A 23,073-nucleotide genomic window follows, 5' to 3' on the forward strand; every position below is an offset into this window, starting at 1 on the left:
GCGCAAAACCGCCATCTCAGCAAACCACGCGCGAGAACGCTCGCCGGAAACGCGAAAGACGCTAACGAAGGGATTCGACTTTGAACCTCCTTCGCTTGCATTTGGACTTTGGACGCCACGAAGAACCCCCATGACCATACATGGTCATGTCGCTAGGCGATCCCCTCCAAAACACCCTCGAAACCGAGGAAATAAAAACCGTCCACCGCGAATCCGCGGCGGACAGTCGTTAATTATAAATCAAACAACAACTAGTACGAGATCAAGGGCTAACCACTATACTGTGCGATAAATCACCCGACGAGATTATTAAACGCTCTAAATCTACGAACGAAGCGATTCAGAAGAGAGCTACGACGAGAGGGCTCGAAGGAAATTGATTGATATACGATTATTTCCAAATAAAAATATCTTTAATAATCAAATTGTACTTTGAAATAAAGCAAATACAAATATAAAAAGGAACTTAGGATCCCGCGATTATTCAACTTTCCCGGCTACCCCACACCCTGTGCCGCGCCGGGCACAACATTATTGGTGGCAGCGGTGGGATAGCCGAGATCGAGGACCATCCTGGATCCTTAACGCCTGCAACAAAAAGAAAATACAAAATTAATAAACTGGAAAGAGCAACTGCTATATTAAAGCAGATAGTCTCAACCAGCACGCAACACACACGGACGACAGTGATAAGGAAATCACGGCCAAGCAGCTGAAAGCCGAAAGGAAACACCAGCGCTCAAGGACCAACGTCGATCCACGGCCAAGGCAACGCAACGCAGACGGACAACGCATCGCCGACGGACAACGCACCAACGCGGGACAACGACCCACTAGCAGCATCAACAGTCGAGCGATACGATAAGCGACCCGATAAGTTACGACCATGCGAATCACCGTACTACTATTGTAAGTCGAACTTTATTTAAATGTCAGCACCGTCAAAACAAGTAAAATTTAAGAGTCCGCGATTTCTGAGCGTGCCAGCCCGATTGACAAATAGATTCGGAACTGTAACTCCGATACGAGTAGCAGAAGAAGCTGCTCGCGATATTCGTAGAAGCGTGCGAAAAAATTTAGAAAAACATTATTCGAGTTCTAATTCGTCCGAGGAACACGAACCGAGTAATAACGATAATTCGGTACAAGACGGACCAAGTCGCGTTACAGTACGAAGAAATTATTCACCGATATCAGTTGATATTAGTTTATTCGAGCCACGTGCGCAAGTGAATATGGAAAACGAAGCCGTCGATAGAGAAATCGAGCGCATGCGAGCGCAACAGGCCGAACTAAACGCAGCCGCGGCCTATGAGGACGCAGGTCAGCCGGCCGAAGGAACGAGTAACGTATTACTCGCCGAACTCGTACACAGTTTCCGCGAAATGCAAACCGAAATGCAGTACATGCGCGAACAAATGCGAGAGATACAAACCGCACAAGCAAATTTAAACGAAACGCGAGTAAATGCAAACACTGTCCCACTCGACGTAACGTACGGACGCACTCAACGCGATATACGAAACCGACGTAGCGCAGCCCCGCACTATGTATCATTAAAAGAAGCGCGAACAATGATTCCCGAGTTTGATGGGACGACGCGACATAGATTACAGGAATTTTTAAACGCTTGTACGTACGCGGTACAAAATATTAATCCCGCGGACGAAGAATCGTTAATACAAGCAATCTTATATACTAAATTAAGAGGTAAAGCCATGCAAGATTTCGAAACGAGAGATATCCAGACATTTGAAGAATTAAAAACACAACTCGAAACTTGCTATCAAGCGAAGCAAAGTACAACACACTTACAGATAGAATTTAATTCTTTAAAACAAAAGTCAAGCGAAACCGCCCAAGCATTCGGCCAACGTGTCGATATGTTAGCCATGAAACTATATGAGTCCATGGTGGAAGGAGAAGAACGGCCTCCTTCATTTAAACAAGCAATACAAGAAACCATTAAAAAACAAGCGCTAATAAATTTTCAGATCGGATTACGCGATGAATTAAAAATTCCTGTGCGATCACAAAGATATACTTCGCTCCAAGAAGCGATAAATGGCGCGAGCGCGGAGGAGAAGCTTATCGGCCCGTCTGTAACACGAGCATCCGGCTTCTCCTATAAAAATAAATTCGACGTTAAAACGCGACCAACTCGAGATACTAACATACAATGTTATAAATGCGGAAAATCTGGACACTACGGACGCGATTGTCGAAGCAGTAATAAATATACATTACCAAAACCGGAAAAATCCACGCGAATAAGTACTTTGAATAAATTTTGCAAATATTGTAAAAAGACAGGACACATCCGCGAGGAATGCTGGAGCCTGAACGGACGTCCTAAAATAAATAACACTAATAATAACCGTAATTCTAAGCCGGTTAATCAAATAAAACATAAAGAGAGCGAGCGTGAGCAAAGGACTCCGCATAGACAGAGAAAAAAGAGCACCGATTCCCCAAGTGATAGCGAAGAAGAAGAAGAGGAGGAAGCGAGAAGAAAACAGCCGCGACCTGCCTTAGAGTGACGCATATAAAAAACAAGCACACAGCCAAAGACGAGCTACTACAGGTATCACTACCAATCCGTGAAGTAAAAGGCGAAACGATAAATATGCTGTACGATTCCGGATCAACAATTTCCCTAATTAAATTGAAAAATTTAAAGGACGATACACCTGTATACGAAAAGAAAATTGCACTCACAGGAATCAGTGGACATAAATTATACACACTAGGGAAGGTGTACGCGACAATTATACTCAACAAACGTGCTATCAAGCATGCATTTTATGTCGTAAAGGATGACATAGCAATAGAGCATGAAGGAATTTTAGGAATAGATTTCCTTAAAAAACAAACAGCAGCCTGCGATTACAAACGAAACCAAATAAAAATAAAGGATAGTATATTAAAATTACATCCATGCAGAAAAATAATTCTGAAACCTCGCAGCGAGACAATTATTAAAGCAGCTGTAAATCAGAATCATATAGGAATAGTCCGAACAAGCGAAGCAGCCCCAGGAGTATATATTGGAAATGGCCTGGTGGAACCAAACAATTTTTCATGTCCTGTAAGTATGATAAACACGACAGACAAAGAGGTCGAAATGCCCACTCCAATAGTCACACTAGAAGACATGGAGGAAGATACAAAGCAAATAAAATAGAAACAAAAGGGAAGGCTAAAAATGCTATTTCTCGTAAACAACAAATTTGACAACTACTGCGAACTCAACATTTAAATAAAGAAGAAAAACGAACACTGTTAGAAATCTGTGAAGAATACAATGAAATATTCCATCTGGAAGGAGAACCACTGACATGCATCGCGACGGTCGAGCATGAGATAAGCACGCGTGCCGACACCGCGCCGGTGAATGTAAAACCATACCGATTACCCGAGAAACATAAGGCGGAGGTAAATCGGCAAGTACAAGAAATGCTGCAAAATGAAATTATCAGGACAAGCACGAGTCAATGGAACGCACCATTATTAGTAGTACCAAAGAAAGCAGATGCATCAGGAAAACCGAAACTCCGAGTAGTCATAGACTTCCGGAAATTAAATGAATTAACTATAAGCGACTCATTCCCGTTGCCTAATATTACTGATATTCTAGACCAACTGGGAAATGCGAAATATTTCAGTACATTAGATCTAGCGTCAGGATATCACCAAATCCCAATGGCTGAAAAAGATAAAAATAAAACAGCTTTCTCAACTCCCTACGGACATTACGAATTTAATCGAATGCCGTTTGGATTAAAGAATGCACCAGCGACTTTTCAAAGGCTGATGAATTCAGTGTTAATGGGAATACAAGGACTTAGATGCCTGGTCTACCTTGATGACATCGTCATATACGGATCAAGTTTACAAGAGCACAACAAGCGATTAAAAGAAGTTATGCAAAGACTGCGAAAAACTCATTTAAAATTACAGCCAGATAAATGCGAATTTTTACGCAAGGAAGTAATATATTTGGGCCATATTATTTCCGAAAACGGAATATCTCCAGACCCATCGAAGTTAACGGCAATAAAGGAATTTCCGACGCCGAAAAAAGTCAAGGATATCCAATCCTTCATAGGATTAGCTGGATATTACAGAAAATTCATCGAGAATTTTTCAAAGATCGCAAAACCGCTAACAAAATTAACAAAAAAATCGGAAAAATTTATTTGGACAATGGAACAGCAAGCAGCATTTGAAACATTAAAAGAGAAACTAACGACTGCACCAGTGCTGAAATATCCTGATTTTACAGAAGAATTTATTGTGACCACTGATGCTTCCGACTATGCGATCGGAGCAGTGCTATCACAAGGAGAGGAAGGCAGCGACCGACCGATTGCTTACGCCAGCAGAATATTAACAAAGGCGGAGCAAAATTATAACACTACGGAAAAAGAATTATTGGCAATTGTATGGGCTGTTAAACATTTTAGACCGTACATATATGGAACAAAATTTAAGATTATCACGGACCACAAACCTTTAATATGGTTGTTCAATGTAAACGACCCCGGATCGAGATTAATCCGATGGAGATTAAAACTCGAAGAATATGATTACGAAATCATACACAAGGCTGGAAGAGCAAACGCAAATGCCGACGCCTTAAGTCGCAACGCGATACCGGGACCATCGCTAGAAAAGGATAAAGAAATTCTAAAGATAGAAAAAGAAGAAACAGATACTGATAATATAACAACATACACAGAAGAAGAGAAAAAACAGATATTATCAGAGTATCATGATGCACCTATAGGAGGGCATCAAGGAATTGAACGAACGATTAAAAGAATCCGCTTACAACATAATTGGAGAGGATTAACTAAAGACGTAGAACAATATATCGCGAAATGCGAATCGTGTCAAAAAAAAAAATTATCAAGAAAAAATAAAGTTCCTTTAATAATCACCGACACGCCTAATAAACCATTTGAAAAATGCGCGCTAGATATAGTCGGACCGCTAACTATTACTAATAATGGAAATAAATATTTATTAACCTTCCAAGACAATTTAACTAAATTTAGTAAAGCTATTCCGATCCCAAATCAAGAAGCGAATACTATCAGCAAGGAATTTGTTACAAAGATAATTCTTGAACACGGAATACCAGAAAAAATTTTGACAGACCAAGGAACTAATTTTATGAGCGAGATCTTTAAAAACACGTGCAAATTATTAAAAATAAACAAAATACAAACAACCGCGTATCACCCAGAAAGTAATGGCGCGTTAGAACGATCGCATCGAACGCTAGCAGAATATTTAAGACACTATATAAATGAGGACCAAACAGACTGGGACGAATGGATACCGTTCGCGATGTTCACGTATAATACGACGCCGCACACTACTACAGGATATACACCCTTCGAATTGATGTACGGACATCAAGCCGAAATTCCGACAGCGTTAACAAAACCGCCTAAACCAACATATAATTATGATGACTATGCGCAAGAACTAAAAGAAAGACTACGCGCAACAAACCAACTCACAAAAGAACACATAAAAGAAGAAAAATGTAAAGCCAAGAAACAATATGACAAAAACACAAAAGAAGCCCAATTTAAAATAGGGGATAAAGTGTTAGTATACGACGAGACACTACGACGCGGAAGATCAAAAAAACTAGAATCATTATGGACAGGACCGTATACGATTCTAGAAAAGAACTCCGGCGTAAACTATACAATAAAAAAAGGAAGGAAAACAATATGTATACACACCAACAAATTTAAACTATTTATAGAACATTAATAAACACAAAAATAAATACACACTAATAATAAATAAATTTACTTACCCATGTGGGCGACCGTGTCCACGGCCTGAGGGGCGCAACGGCTCCGGCAAGCGCTCAGGAAGACGCCAAACGGCGCGGGCCCTCCCCCTGGGCGCCGCATTTCGGCCACTCTGGCCCAGGCGCAAAAGACGTTCTACGCGACGATGCGCCCACAACGCCGCGAACTCCTCAGCCTCCAGCGCCCGTGAGATATCCAAAACATCCCAAATGGAGGGCAATATGCTCCTGGGATAAGGCACGACCTCTTGAATCACACGCGCACCAGTAACAAAATTTACAGTTACGCACAACGAGGAAAGGCTGTTCGCGTATATACGCGAACAAGCCCGCTCGAAATGATCGCGCGGTAGGGGCGGGCCACCGGACACATCCCGCACCCGAGGCAAATCGGCCTCACAATTGTTAACATCACACGCGAACTCCTCTGACGAGGAAGGATAACTCGACATGATTTCTTTTGTTTTGTTGCCTTGCGAACTGACTAACGATCAGCAAAAGACTGAAGCTCGCGAAAGGACATAATACATAGCAGAGCTAAGTTGAGAAAGATTAAAATTAATCCCATACTGATAAAATTAGCAAGCAACGAATAAATATGACACCAGCAGAGTACATATATATAATACTTAATATATATAATTACAGAACGCTAATACTAGGGATCAACCCCGTTCCCACCAAGCAAGACGAAACCCGCCTTCCGTTTGAAATAGAAGAATTTAAACACAACCCAGGAATCTACTACGAAAAAATCGGACATCTATATCAAACCGAGCAAACCTGGAAATTGGTTATCAAATTCGACATAACGGAATTAAATGATCGAACCTGGCAAATCAACCAATATATTAAACAAACTAACGAAATATGCAAAGAAATAAAACCAGAAAATAGCATAAAACAAACGTGCGATAATTTAAAAAATATTATTAATAATGATTCAAATAATCTAAATAAAATAATAACATTAATAAATACATTATATAAAGTTAAATCAGATAAACGTAGAGGCTTAATCAACGGCGTAGGCTCTATCACAAAAATCCTATTTGGAATAATGGATGAAAATGACAGAAAATTAATAAACGAACAAATAGGATTATTAGAAAACAAACAACAAATCTTAGAACACGTCGCAAAAAACCAGATTAAAATTTTAAACTCCACCATAATACATCTAAACAAATTGGAAAATATATTAGATTATAATGGAAAACTAATTAATCACTATATTAGAGATTATACTACACGAGAAGAAATAGACGAACATTTTACGGTAATAATAGCAATGATAAATAATTTAATAAGAGATGCGAAAGATATCTTGGAATATCTAACATATATGTATACGTCAGGGTAAAATGCATCCATTGCTAACACCCATAACTGACATAATAAATCAACTAAAGGAAGCCGTACTTCAACTACCACGAGGCTCATATTTCCCCTTTGAAATTAATCAAAACGAATGGGTAACGATAGAAAATTTTATAAAAATAAATGCGTATTGCGAAAAATCAAAAATATATACAATACTAAAATTCCCCATCATCACGCAACCTATGTACGAAATTTTTAATGTCATTCCGTTACCAACAAACGACAATAATAACAAATTTGCTTATATAGAAATAGAGAATAAGCTAATGATTGTAAATAAAGAAATGCGTACCTATTTAAGTTTAACAAAACAAGATCTAACTAATTGTATAAATAAAAATAAACAATACATATGCGAAAGCAATCATCCGATATATCACTTAAATATAAATACGCCGTGCGAAATAAAAATATATGTATACGAAACAGATTATCGAGAATATTGTAACATAAAACACGTAACAGTAAACCATACAATATGGATTGACTTACGTCAACCACACTCCTGGCTATACTCGACAGCATCCGAACAGCAAGCCACAATAAAATGCGATAAGCACCCTGATTATAAGAAAATAATCAGAAACACAGGTCGAATCACCCTACGTGACAATTGTAAATTGACGTCAACAGACATAATACTACAGACTAAAACAATTATATATATTCAATAACATGATAAGAAAACTAGCGTCTACGAGCCACAGAGGATGGTAAATGCCTGAAAAATTCTTTTTAATTGTACGCGAAATTTTAAACGAAAAACACGGCATATGCATATATTTTACTTGGTGCATTTAACCAAGATATAGATTCTCATTTTTGAGAAATTCTATACAACCCTCTTTACCCCCCTGAAGAGACGTAGACGAGAAAAATATCGGGGCGAAGTCGCTGAATCGGGAATCGAACCCGAGTCTTTCGCTTGCCGGGCGACTGCTCTTACCACTGAGCTATTCAGCCCCACACCGATACTACCCTCGTCTATTTGTTTATAACTATGGACAATGAAGCGCGATCATTTCAGCTAGCGCGTGAATTAAATTAAATCGAAAGGAATTAGGCTCGTTATATATTCAATAACATGATAAGAAAACTAGCGTCTACGAGCCACAGAGGATGGTAAATGCCTGAAAAATTCTTTTTAATTGTACGCGAAATTTTAAACGAAAAACACGGCATATGCATATATTTTACTTGGTGCATTTAATCAAGATATAGATTCTCATTTTTGAGAAATTCTATACAACCCTCTTTACCCCCCTGAAGAGACGTAGACGAGAAAAATATCGGGGCGAAGTCGCTGAATCGGGAATCGAACCCGAGTCTTTCGCTTGCCGGGCGACTGCTCTTACCACTGAGCTATTCAGCCCCACACCGATACTACCCTCGTCTATTTGTTTATAACTATGGACAATGAAGCGCGATCAAAAGCTCGGGTGATTAAATTAATCGAAAGGAATTAGGCTCGTTATATATTCATACATGTAAGAAACTAGCGTCTACGAGCCACAGAGGATGGTAAATGCCTGAAAAATTCTTTTAATTGTACGCGAAATTTTAAACGAAAAACACGGCATATGCATATTTTTACTTGGTTTAAAAATTAGATTCTCATTTTGAGAAATTTATACAACCTCTTTACCCCCTTGAAGAGACGTAGACGAGAAAATATCGGGCGAAGTCGCTGAATCGGGAATCGAACCCGAGTCTTTTGATCGCGCTTCATTGTCCATAGTTATAAACAAATAGACGAGGGTAGTATCGGTGTGGGGCTGAATAGCTCAGTGGTAAGAGCAGTCGCCCGGCAAGCGAAAGACTCGGGTTCGATTCCCGATTCAGCGACTTCGCCCCGATATTTTTCTCGTCTACGTCTCTTCAGGGGGGTAAAGAGGGTTGTATATAATTTCTCAAAAATGAGAATCTATATCTTGGTTAAATGCACCAAGTAAAATATATGCATATGCCGTGTTTTTCGTTTAAAATTTCGCGTACAATTAAAAAGAATTTTTCAGGCATTTACCATCCTCTGTGGCTCGTAGACGCTAGTTTTCTTATCATGTTATTGAATATATAACGAGCCTAATTCCTTTCGATTCAATTATATATACTTCAGAAATCGAAGAATTTCAACCCGAATATAATATAACAATCTTTAAAAATAACAACTATACAAATGACAGACAAAAACTTAAAAACATAATAAATAATCCAACAGAGCTAAAAGAACTAAATAACAAGTTAGAAAAGATAAATAAAGATTTAAATAATAACGAAAATAACTTCTTTAAACAAAAAACATTTATATATCCAATGGCTTCCAGTGGAATAACCACTATAATTATAATAATAGTAATAATATGGATAATTATTCAATATAAAAAGAAAAAATCTAAAAAACCGACTGTTACAATAATAGACGAAACTGACAAAACATACGGAATGCCTAGACCAATATTAAAACGAACTAAGAGCACACGATTTTAGAATAAATAAGTTAATTTAAGAAACGATTATAATGAATATTGTACACGCGAAATATATTGTATTTAAAATAAGGATAGGCATATACACATTTAGAAGATAGAAAAACTTCGTTTGCAACCTCCGTTTTTCTTTTCCAACGGGGGAGGGATGTTATAGTCCGAGAGACTATAACTTATTATACCATTATAATAGAATATATAATAGAACATTCGCGAACCGCGCAAAACCGCCATCTCAGCAAACCACGCGCGAGAACGCTCGCCGGAAACGCGAAAGACGCTAACGAAGGGATTCGACTTTGAACCTCCTTCGCTTGCATTTGGACTTTGGACGCCACTGAAGAACCCCCATGACCATACATGGTCATGTCGCTAGGCGATCCCCTCCAAAACACCCTCGAAACCGAGGAAATAAAAACCGTCCACCGCGAATCCGCGGCGGACAGTCGTTAATTATAAATCAAACAACAACTAGTACGAGATCAAGGGCTAACCACTATACTGTGCGATAAATCACCCGACGAGATTATTAAACGCTCTAAATCTACGAACGAAGCGATTCAGAAGAGAGCTACGACGAGAGGGCTCGAAGGAAATTGATTGATATACGATTATTTCCAAATAAAAATATCTTTAATAATCAAATTGTACTTTGAAATAAAGCAAATACAAATACCAAAAAGGAACTTAGGATCCCGCGATTATTCAACTTTCCCGGCTACCCCACACCCTGTGCCGCGCCGGGCACAACAATTTACACAATTTTAATATCAGATTAATTTTATTGTTACTCAATATCTATTTGACAAAATTGCATATATGTATTTCAGAAAACAAAATATGTTATTATAGATAAAAAAATATTTCTAATACTATTGCGTTATTTAAAAAAATACGTTGATCTTGGATTAAACTTTCTATATAATGGTATTAAAAACGTTGTTGATCAAAGTTATCATTACCCATCAAAAGTAACAAAATAAACTTTTGGCAATGAATAATGTGATTGAAAATGATATTAGAAATATTTTATGACCCAAGATATTCATCGTTTCTTGAAATGCATATACAATTTCGGCCATTAAATATCTAAACACAGAATATTATTAATCTAATATTAAAATCATGTATTATATGTGAAAGATACAAATAACTAAACTGTTAAATAATCTACATACTATTATTAAAACAAACACACTTTGTAGGCAAAGCCCGATTGTATTAGTTTTCTTGATTTGAAGAATACTATAATTAAATCATTTAATTATTTTTTTCATTCCAGTAAGTTTGGTGCCAGTTTCTCAATCACAATATTCAATGCGATAACAAAATTTTTGTAACAACGCCCTTAATACTATTATATAAGAAACTTAATCAAAGAACAACGTATCTGTTTTTTTTAAATAATGCAATAGAATCAAATATTTTTTAATTCAATGAAATATTTTATTTTCTAAAATAAATATATGCAATTTTTTACATCAAACTGGAACGAAAAAGATATATGAAAATCTCAAAAACGATACATCGCAAAAATACGGGATGTGTATCGTCAGTTAACACTTCTTATGGAGTTAATTTACTGTTCAATAAAAATTCTCAAAAACCACCCCTTGGGATTGAAATTTAATATCACGGAAACGGTTAAATATTTCAAATTTACAATTTAATATTTCAAAACCTTAATTAAAGGCACACGTCTTATATTTTTACAATGCACCGTTTTCGAGATATTATATTTCACCCCCAAGAAGTAATTCTTGAAAATTTTTATTGAATAGTAAATCAACCCTATTAGAAACCTTAATTAACGGCCCATGTCTCACATTTTTACAATGCACTGTTTCCGAGATATTAAATTTCACCCCTAAGGGGTGGTTTTTGAAAATTTTTAGTAAATGGTAAATTAACCACATAAGAAACCTTAATTAACGACACAGGTCCCGTATTTTCCCGATGCACCATTACCGAGATATCTTAATTTTCACCCCAAGGGGTGGTTTTTGAAACTTTTATAAATGATAAATAACCCATAAGAACCTTAATTAATGACACAGGTCCCGTATTTTTCCGATGCACCGTTTCCGAGATATTAAATTTCACTCCCAAGGGGTGGTTTTTGAATACTTTTTATAAATGGTAAATTAATCCCATGAGAAACCTTAATTAACGATACAGGTCTTGTATTTTCGTGATTTACCGTTTCCGAGATATTAAATTTCACCCCAAGAGATGGTTTGTGAAAATTTTAATAAATAGTAAATTCACCCCATAAGAAACCTTAATTAATGACACAGGTCCCGTAATTTTCCAATGCACCGTTTCCGAGATATTGAATTTCACCCCCAAAGGGTGATTTTTGAAAATTTTAAATAAATTGTAAATTAACCACATAAGAAACCTTAATTAACGACACAGGTCCCGTATTTTCCCAATGCACCATTTTCGAGATATTAATTTTCACCCCCAAGGGGTGGTTTTTGAAAAGTTTTTATAAATGGTAAATTAATCCCATAAGAAACATTAATTAACGACACAGGTCCGGTATTTTTCCGATGCATCGTTTTCGAGATATTAAATTTCACCCCAAGGGGTGGATTTTGATAATTTTTTATAAATGGTAAATTAACCCCATGAGAAACCTTAATTAACGACACAGATGCCGTATTTTTCCGATGCATCGTTTCCGAGATATTAAATTTCACCCCAAGGGGTAGTTTTTGACAATTTTTTATAAATGGTAAATTAACCTCATAAGAAACTTTAATTAACGACACAAGTCCCGTATTTTTCCGATGCACCGTTTCCGAGATATTAAATTTCACCCCAAGGGGTGGTTTTTGAAAAGTTTTTATAAATGATAAATTAATCCCATGAGGAACCTTAATTAACGACACAGGTCCCGTATTTTTCCGATGCATCGTTTCCATGATATTAAATTTCACCCCAAGGGGTGGTTTTTGACAATTTTTTATAAATGGTAAATTAACTCATAAGAAACTTTAATTAACGACACAAGTCCGTATTTTTCCGATGCACAGTTTCCGAGATATTAAATTTCACCCCAGGGGTGGTTTTTGACAATTTTTTATAAATGGTAAATTAATCCCATAAGAAACTTTAATTAACGACACAAGTCCCGTATTTTTCCGATGCACCGTTTCCGAGATATTAAATTTCACCCCAAGGGATGGTTTTTGAAAATTTTCATAAATGATAAAAATTAATCCCATAAAGAAACCTTAATTAATGACACAGGTCCGTATTTCCGATACACCGTTTTCGAGATATTAATATATATATATGCCTGCTGACAGAGAAGAAGAAGACGTTACTTCCTTTTTCATGAAAAACATCAATTTTTGACCTTTTGTATGTCCAGAACAGCTAGACCAATTTTTTTCTTTTTTGGCTTAACTTACTCGTGGCGGTGCCACCTTTCAGAATATGCTGCATGCATTTCAAAATTTTTTTATATTTTAATAGTTCTGTACCTCAAAAAGGCGACTTTAAGAGTTCTGGATAAGAGACTCGTAGTGTCTACTTGATTTTTGAACTACTTGATCGTAATGTCTACTTGATTTTTGAACTACTTGATATTTGAACATGGACGGAGACACTTTCGCATCTCCTGATAGTCTAAAATGTTTAACAGCCCATACAATTGCCAATAATTCTTTTTCCGTAGTGTTATAATTTTTTGCTCCGCTTTGTTAATATTCTGCTGGCGTAAGCAATCGGTCGGTCGTTGCCTACTCTCCTTGTGATAGCACTGCTCCGATCGCATAGTCGGAGGCATCGGTGGTCAACAATAAATTCTTCTGTAAAATCAGGATATTTCAGCACTGGTGCAGTCATTAGTTTCTCTTTTAATGTTTCAAATGCTGCTTGCTGCTCTGTTGTCCATTCGAATTTCTCTGTTTTTTTTGTTAATTTTGTGAGTGGCTTAGCGATTCGCGAGAAATTTTCAATAAATTTTCTATAATATCCTGCAAGTCCTATGAAGGATTGAATATCCTTGACTTTTTTCGGCGTCGGAAATTCTTTTATTGCTGTTAACTTCGATGGGTCTGGAGATATTCCGTTTCGGAAATAATATGGCCCAAATATATACCTCTCTTGCGTAAAAATTCGCATTTGTCTGGCTGTATATTTTAAGTGAGTTTTTCGCAGTCTTTGCATAACTTCTTTTAATCGCTTGTTGTGCTCTTGTAAATTTGATCCGTATATGACGATGTCATCAAGGTAGACCAGGCATCTAAGTCATTGTATTCCCATTAACACTGAATTCATCAGCCTTTGAAAAGTCGCTGGTGCATTCTTTAATCCAAACGGCATTCGATTAAATTCGTAATGTCCGTAGGGAGTTGAAAAAGCTGTTTTATTTTTATCCTTTTCAGCCATTGGGATCCGGTGATATCCTGACGCTAGATCTAATGTACTGAAATATTTCGCATTTCCCAGTTGGTCTAGAAATATCAGTAATATTAGGCAACGGAAATGAGTCGCCTATGGTTAATTCATTTAATATCCGGAAGTCTATGAACTCGGAGTTTCGGTTTTCTTGATGCATCTGCTTTCTTAGGCACTACTAATAATGGTGCGTTCCATTGACTCGTGCTTGTCCTGATAATTTCATCTTGCAGCATTTCTTGTACTTGCCGATTTACTTCCGCCTTATGTTTCTCGGGTAATCGGTATAGTTTTCACATTCACCGGCGCGGTGTCGGCACGCGTGCTTCTATCTCATGCTCGACCGTCGTGGTGCATGTCAGTGGTTCTCCTTCAGATGGAAATATATCATTGTATTCTTCACAGATTTCTAACAGTGTTTCGTTTTTCTTCTTTATTTAAGTATTGAGTTCGCAGTAGTTGTCAAATTTGTTGTTTACGAGAAATAGTTTTTTAGCCTTCCTTTTTGTTTCTATTTTATTTATTTGCTCTGTATCTTCTCCATGTCTCTAGTGTGACTATTGGAGTGGGCATTTCAATCTCTTTGTCTGTCGTGTTTATCATACTCACAGGACATGAAAAATTGTTTGGTTCCACCAGGTCGTTTTCCAATATATACTCCTGGGCCGCTTCGCTTGTTCGGACTATTCCTATATGATTTCTGATTTACAGCTGCTTTAATAATTGTCTCGCTGCGTGGTTAGAATTATTTTTCTGCATGGATGTAATTTAATATACTATCGCTATATTNAAAAATTCCCCGTAGTGCGTGTGCAATTTGGCCTTGATAATTTCACGTTTTGTCACGTACATTTGAAAAATCTAACGTGATTGCATCAGGGGCAGCCGTACATCGGCGCTCAATTTTAGTAAATTCAGCTAAATCTTTGTCTAGGGATGATACACATTTTAACCTTGGCAGTTATTTTTCACTATTTGTCACGTACATTTGAATAATTTTAATGCGATTGCATCAGGCGCAGCCGTACATCGGCGCTCGATTTTAGCAAATTCAGCTAAATCTTGTCTAGGGATGATACACATTTTAACCTTGGCGGTTATTTTTTCACTATTTGTCACGTACATTTGAAAATTTTAACGTGATTGCATCAGGCGCAGCCGTACATCGGCGCTCGATTTTTGCAAATTCAGCTAAATCTTAGTTTCGATGCAGATCTTAACCTTGAAAATTTCCCGTTTTGTCACGTACATTTGAAAATTTTGACGTGATTGTATCAGGAGCAGCCGTACATCGGCGCTCGATTTTAGCACTTTCAGCTAAATCTTTGTTCCGAAGATGATGATGTCATCGCAGCCGTACATCGGCGCGACAAAATTTTGGAGGAAATTAAAATGTTGCGTCAGCAATAATCCCCTCTACATCGCAATTTGGGATACTATTTGAATTGATATTGATTTTAATACGATTGCAGTATTGCATCAATCGCGCGTGTGAAAGGTTCACCGCTGAAGAAATATGAATTTCTACGTCCCGATTCGAAACGGTGAAACTCCACCGTGTAAGAAGCAGAAATGCGACACGTAAGTTTAAATCGTTTAAAAAATTTTTTACTTATTGATTTTTAATATTGTTGTCTAATTATTTATATTTTTATAGTATTCAGCCTCGTCGTGCGGCTTGCATACTTGGAAGAAGGTACGCTCTAACCCCGACGTCGTACAAGTATTTGGACATTGGAATAAGCGTTGGAGCTGTATCGTACTTGGAGCTGATTCTTGGCGATAATCGAGGCAATCAAATAGTGTTACCCTTTTCAACGTGGAATTTGTTGATGCGGAAGCAAGCAGACGTTGAACAATTTCTACAATCGACTGCTCCCCCATTAAGAATTGGAGATTTAACGATTGAAATGTGTCAATCGAAAATTGTAAAACTTGCATTATGCGAAAATTCTTTGTACATGAAACCAGAAACATTATTACATTTATTTAATTTTGAAAATTGTATCGATCATATGCACAATTGGTTATGCGAGAATACGTATCTCGTAAATGAAAAATTTAAACAATTTGAAACTGTATTACAACGTAATAATATTACTACTGTATGCGATGCTGTAAAAACGATACGTGAGAGTGATGTCTTTGACAGCGAATCATTGATCGATTGCGAATTATCAACATGTGCTGTAAATGGTATTCTTTACGATGCGTGCAATAAATAATTATTTTTATTCCATCTATGAATTTTATTTCTTTCCTTCCATACGAATAAGAATAGTCGACAATTTTTCTCAACACGCTCCGCCAAAGATGTAGAGAAATGCTGAGGTAGATGAGACGCGATGCTCTAATTGGAATGAGACGCGAGATATTAAAAAGATATATAATGAAGAGGAGTCTGCGACATTAGAATATTATTTCGTTGTTCTTTGCGTTTCGTTAGTCTTGTGTGTTACGTTAGTGCAATGACCGAAGAAGACGTAATCATCATCGACGATGAAGATATGGATGTTATTATCGTCGATGAGAACATTGAAGAAATTATTATCATTGATGATGAAGATAATCAAATGGATATTGATGATGATGATAATCATATGGACATTGGCAATCTAGCAGATGAGGATGGGTCTGATATTGAAATAGAACCCTTGACAGACAGTGCTTACGATAGTGACAATAGTGATGATGGTGATGAACTAGTACAACAGAAACAGCGACATTTAGACTTACCCGAAATATTAACATTGAGCGAGGCAACAAAGATATGTTGCATTTCCTATTTTTACATGGAAAATGGATCGAGATATTGCGCCGATTGCTTTCTGAGTCTATCGGAAATGTTTCTGGAAGCTACATCTGTTCGGCTACATAGAATCACAGCTTATTGCAACATAGATAATATGTCATGCAAAGAGTGCAGGAAATCTCTACTTCTAATACTGCCGTGTGACATGTGCCCCATTTGCACATATTAAATAAATGAATAACATTGTAAGTATCTTTCAATATTATATCATAAAGTATCTTAAAATAAATTATTGAAAATTAATGAAATGTGTATCTTTTCTGTTACAGAAGCGATCCCCCCCTCAGCCCGACACATCGCCCCTAGTCTTCCAGAAGCGGCTTCACCCCCCCCCCCGCACCACCAAATTATTTTTATTATTATTTTATTATTATATTTTATTTTATTATAATCTTAATTTAAAGTACATACACACACACACACACAATTGTATAAAATACACACATTTTTAATAAATTTATATTTTATATTTTGATGTAAAAAAAATCTAATTATTTATGCACCTCTCCATGCGTTCCCATCCTTGCATCTCTCTTGCGTCTCTTTCGCGCTAGTTTTAAGTATCGCTATTTCTATCATACTCGTTAGTTGTAAGTCTCGCAATATTATCGTTCTCTCTCGCACGCGCTAGTTGTAAGTCTTCGCGCTATCGTTCTCTCTTTCGCGCGCGCACTAATTGTAAGTCTCGCGATATTATCGTTCTCTCCCTTGTACACGTCGTCTTGACGCTATCGTTCTCTCTTTCATATGCGTTGTTATTCTCGATATTATCGTTCTCTCTCTTTCGCTTAGAATATACTCGTTGTTCACTTACCTTTTCGTCGTCCTTCTCCCACCTATACGTCGTCCTTGTCCCACGTTAACGCCATCCTTGTCGCACTCGTAGTACTGTCCTCTTCACACTTTGCACTGTCCTTTTCCCACACGTAGCGCTGTCCTTCTCACACCACCGTCCATCGGTCGCGCCGCGGATCCCCCATCACCTCGCGGACCTCCTCGCCCATCGCTCGCGCCGCGGATCCCCCTTCACTGCGCGGACCCCCTCGTCCATCGGTCGCGCCGCGGATCCCCCTTCACCGCGCGGACCCCCTGATCCATCGCTCGCGTCGCGGATCCCCCTTCCCCGCGGGTGACGTCACCCACCGCGCGCCGCGGTTCCTCCTTCCCCGCGCGTGACGTCACTCCCCCCCGCACCGCGGTTCCCCTCGCGCCTCACCCCCCCTGAGAGGACCTGGGTTAGAACTCTCCTTGTATACCTACTTATACGTAATAATGATTTAATAGCGTTATATGCGTTAATTTATTTATAATAAGTAAATGTTATTGTGCATATAATATGAAATAATTACCTGATTAAAAGCGGTTTTTTCGACGCACTGGAAATTATTGCCGTCGGTGATTTTGAAACTCACACAGCAACAATTCACACAGGACTTCTATCACACGCGGCCAAGAACAACACATGTGTCGCGCGACATCGAGAGAGCGCAAGCCGCGAACGTCAGGACCGCGTGAAGCGGCGGGCGAAGAAGGCGCCCAAGAAAGGACGGCACGTTGTATCTTGCAGCGTCCAAAAATTCGACTCGACAGCATCACGAGACGAAGGAATTTCGTCATCGTCACCTGTCGGCAACGACCCTACTGGGAGGAGGTCAAAAGGACAATTTGACGATATGGCAGCTACGTAAGCCCGGGCTGTTTTCGCCTCCGGCACAGCATTGTACAAGTCGCACGGCAGCGATAAGCCGTGTCATAACGGGATTGGACACGCGATTACGCACCCCTGTCGCGCAGCCCTGGCAAGGGGCAATCTATCGATTCTAGATCGCAAAATTGATATTCAACGATTACTTGTGTCTCGATATCTGTACAAATTGTCAGTACTTCTCAGTTTCGTACTTCGTACTTCAAGTGTTGCAACAATTACTGCAAAAGTTTGGACCATTTTTCTTCGGTAAATATTAAGCAAAAGTTAATTTTAAACTTACTTAATCTGCTCCAAGAACAATATATACACCCCTTGTGCTCCTTTAGGCCATTCTTTTTTATACTTTCGTATCATTAGAGCAATACCATTCTGATTTTTTGTCCGCTCTCAACACATATAGTAACCACGAATTCATTTCTTCGCCTTCGAGAAATATAGCGCTTATTACATACCTTGTACTTTTTTTTAATCGTGTTATTACTCGATACGACGTTCATCCAATTGATAATTTTTTTAGAAGCATTCACAAAAGTGTATAAATTGAGCTGTATTGCTAAGACGAATAAAGTCGAGTCGATTACGATTTTCTTCTTCAGAACGGTACATTCGTTACAATTGCTGTTTATCGTTTCCTATTTCGAAAATTCTAAATCAATCAAAGTTTGCAGAATGACTCTTTTTCCTTTTTAATGTTGATTGTATAGGTAATATTAGCTAGTCGAAAAGCAACAAACATTGTGTCGTGATATCTTTTCGTTTCTTCGTGATTCGGGTACAGTTAAAAAAAAGTTGTTCACTTGACTAAATGTGTTCAACTGATTATTATTTCTTTGATTGAAATATTTAAGTATTAAGTATTTAAATTATGTCATATTAGATTTATTACCATATTTAATTTTCAATATTTAAATTATTTAAGAATTAAATAATAATCAGTTGAATTTATTTAGTTAAGAGTAAACAACTGTTCTTTTTCACTGTTCTCCCGAAGCGATTCAATAATTGTAAACACGTCTCGAGTGTGTGGGATAATTGCCATACAGCGAAAGTTGAGATATATCGAACCCGCGTGTGAGAATCATGAGTTATATCGAAATTGCATGCGTATAATCCGACCCGTCACAAATATCTCGCGATTCCTGTACATTTTGTTTATTGCGTGAGTGTTGCTTTCGCAATTATTGTCGCGTTTAATCTTATGTTTGTCGTATATGCGAGTGCAATTTTGTGCGTGTACTGAACGCAGTAAGAAAGTCGGAAGATATTAACAATCCGTGTACTCGGTTCATTAAACACATTAAATTTATTAATCATTAATTTATCATTAACGATAATTCATTGAAATTTCGTTCCACCGAAGTAGAATATTTATTGCGCCACCAAGGCGAGTGCGAGCACATTTGCGCGATTATCTTTTCGTGAGCGAGAATTGTCGATTCTTTTGTATATTACCGTTGTCGTCACCGTATTCCGCGTACCTTAATTACGCGTCCGAAAAATGCCCCAGAATTATTTGACACGATCCGCAAAGCCGCAATCGATACATACTAATCGCGTAATATTAATATTCTTTATTTATATAAAAATTTTAGAATAATGGAATCATCGTCATCATCATCGTATCGCAACATGACATCAATAGACGAAGATGTAAGTATCGTTGTTCCTTATTATATAATATTATTATATTATTATATAATATAAGAAAACTAATATTCTTAATTTATATGTAATTTCAGATACTAATGAGTGAAGACGACCCCGTCGCCGCCGGTCCCGTCGTCGCCAACCCCGTCGCCGTCGGCCCCGTCGTCGCCGCCGGCCCCGTCGCCGCCGACCCTGTCGTCGCCGCCGGCCCCGTCGCCGCCAACTCCGAACGGAGAGGTAACATATTTTAATTATTTTTTGTTAATAACATAATTTGTTTTCTGACTTATGTATATACAATTTTATCAAATAGTGTAAAAGTAAAATCGTATAAATAATACAAATAATTGAACTATTAATTAATCGGCATATTGTGATTGAAACTAACTTCATAAACAGAGGTCGATTGTGTTAGTTTTCTTGATTTAAAAAATGCTATATTTAAATTATTTAATAATTTTTTTCGTTCAATTAAGTTTGATATCAAAAAATTGAATATACATATGTTTCAGGAAATAAAATACATATATCATTGGATCAAAGAAATATTCAATCAAAACGTTACTTTTGAATTAAGTTTCTCATATAACGGTATTAAGAGCATACACACAGAAAAATACATACTATATACAAGTAAATATTACTTATTTCAAGTATTTCATAAGAGTTTGTATATCCGCAAATCTATCATAAGTTCATCATAAGCATTTATTTTACTTAAAACGTATTCTAAATCCTAGTAAATCTAATATTTCAATCAAGAATATTAAATTAAAACAAAAATTCTATTTGCTTATTATATAGAGTCAATGGAAGAAAACCATATGTTTTAACAAAGATATCTCTTTTTCTTCAGATAAACTCTTCCTTTGTTTGAATCAAATATTATTTTTATTTACGTGGAATAATTACTTATTTTCAAAAAAGAAAATATATATTTAGTGCTAGAATGTAAATTTTTTCAGAAAAGTAATTCGTTTCTTTGAAGCGAGAATATTATTTAACGTATATGATAAGTTCTTTACTTCGTACAAGAATTTGATATAATTAATTAAAATAAAATTTCTATAAATACAAATAAAATTAATATTTATTCCTAATATTCGATTTTCTCGTAAGAAGTAGCTAAATAATTTGAAACAAAGTAATAAATTCTCTCATATATAGCTTTTTTGGAAAAAAATGATTTTAAAAATTTATTCATTAATAGGTCTTGCAGAAAAAGTCACTTGTTTATATCGCTTATTCATATCAAATTTTATAATATTCTTCGAATGAAAATAATTACTCTTTTTAAGTATATAATAACAAGCTTTTCTAGTATTTGTGACGAATCTATTTCAAGACTATTATCAAGAAAATATTATTTGTTAAAGATAAATGTTACTTAAAAGAAGAAAAATAAACTGAGTAACTAATTTTCTTAGCAATAGAATGATATTTTTCTGTGTGTAGTCGAAAAAAAATATCGTTACTTATCAAAAGTTCATTTTTGCAATTATTGTTAACGATGTTGTCATTAAAAAACTGATAAATTTACTTGAACAAAAAAAATTAAATGATTAAATTAAATAATTAAATAAAATAAAATTAAATTAAAATTAAATTAAATAAAATGAAATGAATGAAATAAAATAAAATAATAAATAAATAAATAAAAAATAAATAAATAAAAATAATGAATGAAATAAAATGAAATAAAATTAAATGAATTAAATGATTAAATAAAATAAAATTAAATGATAATACCTAAATAGTATACCATACAAAATATACCATATGTTATATCTAGTTATTAATAATTTGTTTTTTAATTACAGTTTACAGAGGGAGACGCGTTGGGGCCCGCGTACAGAATGACCGCTTTATGCGGTTCCTCATGCGGCTATCCGCGGCCCAATATTATTGGGGCAGCGGGCCGAGAAACCGCAGAGGAAGAGACAGAAGAAACAGAAACAATTACAACAATAACAACAACAACAACAACAATAATAATAATAATAAATAAATAAAATATACTATAAATGTCAATAAAATAAAAAAAATAGTCAAAATTATATCAAAATTTATTTTAAATATCCTTTTGGTTAATGATTTAGCGATAGCAATCTTTAAATTAAGAAAACTAACATAATCGAGCTCTATTTAATATTTCGAAATATTTCTTTCAATTACAATGTATGGATTAACTAACAGTTTAGTTATTTGTATCATTTACACAATTTTAATATCAGATTAATTTTATTGTTACTCAATACCTATTTGACAAAATTGCATACATGTATTTCAGAAAACAAAATATGTTATTATAGATAAAAAAATATTTCTAATACTATTGCATTATTTAAAAAAATACGTTGATCTTGGATTAAACTTTCTATATAATGGTATTAAAAACGTTGTTGATCAAAGTTATCATTACCCATCAAAAGTAACAAAATAAACTTTTGGCAATGAATAATGTGATTGAAAAATGATATTAGAAATATTTTTTGACCCAATGATATTTATCGTTTCTTGAAATGCATATGCAATTTCAGCCATTAAATATCTAAACACAGAATAATATTAATATTACAGAATAATACTAATATTAAAATCATGTATTATATGTGAAAGATACAAATAACTAAACTGTTAAATAATCTACATACTATTATTAAAACAAACACACTTTGTAGGCAAAGCCCGATTGTATTAGTTTTCTTGATTTGAAGAATACTATAATTAAATCATTTAATTATTTTTTTCATTCCAGTAAGTTTGGTGCCAGTTTCTCAATCACAAT

General features: G+C 36.1%; 1 protein-coding gene across 1 annotated transcript; it reads right to left on the reverse strand.

Moving 5' to 3' along the window:
• Positions 1-184: 184 nt before the first annotated feature.
• Positions 185-6,382, reverse strand: LOC112639915. Its single transcript, XM_025415244.1, has 2 exons — positions 5,840-6,382; positions 185-588 (listed from the first exon to the last, which is right to left on the reverse strand). The coding sequence occupies exons 1-2, from the start codon at positions 6,286-6,288 to the stop codon at positions 582-584; spliced, it is 456 nt and encodes a 151-aa protein (XP_025271029.1). The 5' UTR covers positions 6,289-6,382; the 3' UTR covers positions 185-581.
• Positions 6,383-23,073: the final 16,691 nt, after the last annotated feature.

Source organism: Camponotus floridanus, unplaced genomic scaffold (assembly GCF_003227725.1).
Source record: "Camponotus floridanus strain SB8 unplaced genomic scaffold, Cflo_v7.5 scaffold118, whole genome shotgun sequence".
Taxonomy (NCBI): Eukaryota; Metazoa; Arthropoda; class Insecta; order Hymenoptera; family Formicidae; genus Camponotus; species Camponotus floridanus.